The sequence below is a fragment of the Notothenia coriiceps genome, unplaced genomic scaffold (genome assembly GCF_000735185.1).
Source record: "Notothenia coriiceps isolate Sejong01 unplaced genomic scaffold, NC01 NC01_scaffold00010592, whole genome shotgun sequence".
NCBI classification, from domain to species: Eukaryota; Metazoa; Chordata; class Actinopteri; order Perciformes; family Nototheniidae; genus Notothenia; species Notothenia coriiceps.
Window position 1 is genome coordinate 544,996 of NW_011343293.1, and position 4,084 is coordinate 549,079.

At 38.4% G+C, this 4,084-nt stretch overlaps 1 protein-coding gene across 1 annotated transcript in view; it reads right to left on the bottom strand.

Moving 5' to 3' along the window:
* Positions 1-2,066, bottom strand: part of cunh11orf58 (chromosome unknown C11orf58 homolog) — a 22,197-nt gene extending 20,131 nt beyond the window's left edge. Inside the window, exons 1-4 of the mRNA XM_010771845.1 lie at positions 1,896-2,066; positions 1,076-1,156; positions 832-892; positions 378-615 (exon numbers count right to left, since the gene is read on the bottom strand). Coding sequence (XP_010770147.1) covers positions 378-615; positions 832-892; positions 1,076-1,156; positions 1,896-1,949 — 434 coding nt within the window. The 5' untranslated portion in view covers positions 1,950-2,066. The remainder of the gene's footprint in view (positions 1-377; positions 616-831; positions 893-1,075; positions 1,157-1,895) is intronic.
* Positions 2,067-4,084: the final 2,018 nt, after the last annotated feature.

Consider the following 4,084-nt stretch of genomic DNA (forward strand, 5'->3'; position numbering starts at 1 on the left):
CTAAAAAAGTGCTATTTCTTATGAAAAGAAAATTAGACACGTGTTATATGGCAAGATTCAGGTGATAAGGTGGGGAGGGGGGGTTACCTTGGTTGGTGATTGGCTAATGGTTACACAAGACAACACATCGTTATGACATCATAAAGTGGCTAAAATGTGATCAGCTCATTTTCAGACAGGTTTTTATATAAATGGATCAGGAGAAAAAGAGAGAGAATCTTTGTTCCGGAAACTTCCAGAATGTCTTTCCACAGAGGGGACACATGTTGATGTAGAAGAGACATGAAGAAGAAGGGACACATGTTGATGTAGAAGAGACATGGAGAAGAGGGGACACATGTTGATGTAGAAGAGACATGAAGAAGAGGGGACACATGTTGATGTAGAAGAGACGTGAACAAGTGGATTTTACATGATAGGTGACCTTTAAGAGTATTACAAAAATCTCCCTGTCCCTTCCTCTGGCTCTGCGTGTCCCCTCCTCTGGCTCTATGTGACCCCTCACCTCATTGAACCCCAGACCACAGTGTCTCCGGTTCCGGCCCGACAGCTTCCCGTCCATGCCCTGCTGGTACTGCATCTCCAGCTGCTCGTTCATCTCTCTGTCTTCCATCCCTGCAGAGGAGACACCAGTCACAGCAGGCACACCCAGCCACTACAGGCCTATCCATGCATTGGATAGATCTGATTGGCCGGTGTGTAGTGGGGAAGCCAGGTTAATTGCATTGGGCATCAGGATAAGGCAGCATGGGTAAGTGTCTCAAGAACAGTCGCTTGGAGATTGCTTACATAAGAAGCAGCATTTTACAAACGTGAAATGAAGAAGCTTACCACTGCGGACATGGGAAGTTGACTTGTGGTCGCCAATCACGAGTCGTCCGGTGGATTCTTTCTAAAAAAAAACAAAAAACAGAAACAAACCCATTTTAAATCAATAATCAGAACTACTCTAAACATTATCAATTGATGAGCAAGAGCTAAACCAAGCTTCTCTGTTAATCATTTGATACTTTGGACTAAAGGCCTACAATAAGGTGAACCACAAGTATGGTGATCTCCTAAAAACAAATCAAACCTTGCCGGCGCCCATCAAACGTAGAAACTTCAGCTTCCTTTCATCGCTTCCCAGATCAGCTGTCGCCCATGTGGACCCATCCTGCCAAGGCAAAACATCATCATGTGGATTTGATTGATTCACTTCAACAATAACCCTAACCCTCTTCCATCAAACACAGCTGTGCATTAACACACTGTTTATATCAGGCAGGGCTAACTACAGTGCACGATTTGTTTACATATAGTACTCTGACTGTGTATATGTTTCTGTCTCTTTGGTAGATTGGTATATTAGAGAGTATTTTAATGTATTCTGTATATTATATAGTTTGTAGATAGTCTTCTGACTATGTGTCTTTTCTACTCAAGGATATGTATATATTGTTTAAAAGCGAATAAACCATAGGTCCTGCATCAAAAATGTGATCCAACCAATAGGATGAGAAAGGATATGTCTCTCACAGTATATTATGATTTGACCCTCCTCATGTCACACCTTGCACATACACGCAGGTCATGTTGTTGGTCAGTAACCCTTGTTGGGTAAAGCACCTTCAGTCAAACGACCTCTTTACTTGAAACAGATGTCGAGCAAGCTTGCTTTTATGTAAATTAAGACATTACGGCACAATACATAATATATTTTCTGCAACATATTTACAAATCAACCTAAATAGACGAATACACTTTGAATGGGCTGCAAGAAAACGTGTTTACATTTGACCAAAAAGCATTACAAGAATAGCGTTAGCGAGCAGGCTATCGTGATGCTAACCTTATCTTCGTATCTAATAGCTTTTATATTAGCGTAACATTCAAGATGCATTATTTGTACTCACGTCACTTGGAGAAGCTGGACGTTTCGTTCCGTGCCTTTCGTCTAGAGAACTCATTATGTACGCTGTATTTAGTAAAGAAGTCAAGTAAATACCATGCTACCTAGCAATGGCTAGCTCGATTTGTCAACAACCCACCGTGTCGTCACTTCCGGTTCAGTCTTCTTCGTTTGTTTTGCAGTTGGTCAAATAACTCTGCTGCCGCCTAGCGTTGGATTGTGGCACATCACCATTAAAACAGATGCATTTAATTCATTGAGATACAAGTATTTATTAAAAAACAGATATACGATTTAAGAAGCTTTTAAAAAAAATTAAAGTGTAGATCTGAGATTCTTCTGAGAGTTTGTTAAAACAATAACTAAATGCTGTTGTTTTCGCTGGTCTAACAGCAGCCAAAGAAATAATAGTAATACGATGGAAACCCCCACATACTTTATTTATTAAGCAATGGATATCATCCTTCCATGACCTACTAATCTCAGAGCTGTCAATCGCTTCTGCTAATAAGGCTAAGGGGGAAACATTAGAGGCTATTCAAAGAGCTGCTGATCGGATAATATCATTCATGTAAATGATGATTGCACATACGCACACCTTGGTGCAATTGTAGATTATTAGGACTTAATCGCAATTCAGCTTAAACAGATGAAATGTTATGTAGAAAAAAAAAAGTATGAATATATTTTATGTGGATAAATTGTTATGCTATAAATTGTTATGCTATAATATAAATAATATGTATAGTATATAGATGAACTCAGACGATTGCTAAAAAACATCAGGTAGGATTTTCTGTGAAATGGCAAGATGGGTGGGAAGAGGGGGGGGGACGGGGTGGCATGGGAAAGGGATTCCCTTTTTTTTTTTCTTTCTTTGTCTTTTCTTTTGTCTATATTGTCTATATAATTTGTATCTGTATAAGTCCCTTTTGTGAGGGCAAAAAAAAAACAACAATAAAAAGTTGGTCACAAAAAAAGAAAAACAATAACTAAATGCAGTTTCATCATTTTCAAATTGCAGCATTATTAGCAACATAATCTGAGCTGTAGCCTAATCGATTACAGTTGTTTACATGCAATCCTTGTTCATTTAGTTTACTGTATCTCCCAAAGCCATGTCTTTGGATATGCCAGCAAGACTAAAATGAACCTTCTATATGACCTTCCTAAAAACCGCCAAAAGGTGGCGTTAGAGTAACTGTAATAGAGCAGCAGCCCTCACACCTCTGACAGGACGCTGCAACTCAATTTCTGCAACACACTTCATTAAGATATTAACGAAAAGAGAAGTTATTTACGTGTGCTCTCTCCTTTACTAAGATTAACACGTTTTCTATTATTAGTCAAGGTGAGTCCAGACACCTCAGTTTAATATGATCTATTTATGTGAATTGTTTTCTGGCAAAACATTAAATAATCCAACTTTCAAGATTTACCAATTGTGGTTATTCAGAGAAGACAGTGGAGGACATTTTTGACAGAAGAGATTCATTTTTGATGGCAGATTTTTAAGTTGATTGTTTTTCCGTATTGAACTTTGGAAATGTGTTTTTAAATGATAATTGACTACTGGTGAGACATTTCTTAATTACATGTGAAAACACATAATTTTTTTAATGTTTTCTATAGGCTATGTGTTTGCTTAACACAAACCAGCATTTATTTGTTATAAAAAAATGTTCCTTATTTGTGTATTTCTATTTGAAGTGAAAAACAGCCAATAGTTGTAAGACAAATGACAAATATAAAATAAAATAAATGAAATCAACGAGAGCAATTATTTATTCAATTAGTATTCAAAGTGCTGTCCTGCACGTGCATACATACACACACACGCACAGGCAACATTGAGAGAAAGAAGACAGAGGAGCGAAACAAGTTAAACTGAAGGAATGGGGCAGAAATAGATGAATGTAACTCTAAAATAAATATCTAATGAACAATACACATACAGAAAGTGAGTCACACGGAGACAGGCAGATAGTAAGAGAGAGAGAGAGGGGGGCAGAGAGAGAGCGAGAGAAAGAGCGAAAGAAAGAGAGAGAGAAAGAGAGAGAGAAAGAGAGAGAGAGAGAGAGAGGAGGGGTTATCCTGCCTCTCTCTCTTTGCCCGGCTCTGCCCCGCACTCTCACTTAACCTCCACACAGTGCCGGACGGGGAATAACTTTAAATACTTTTATTTTTTAAAGA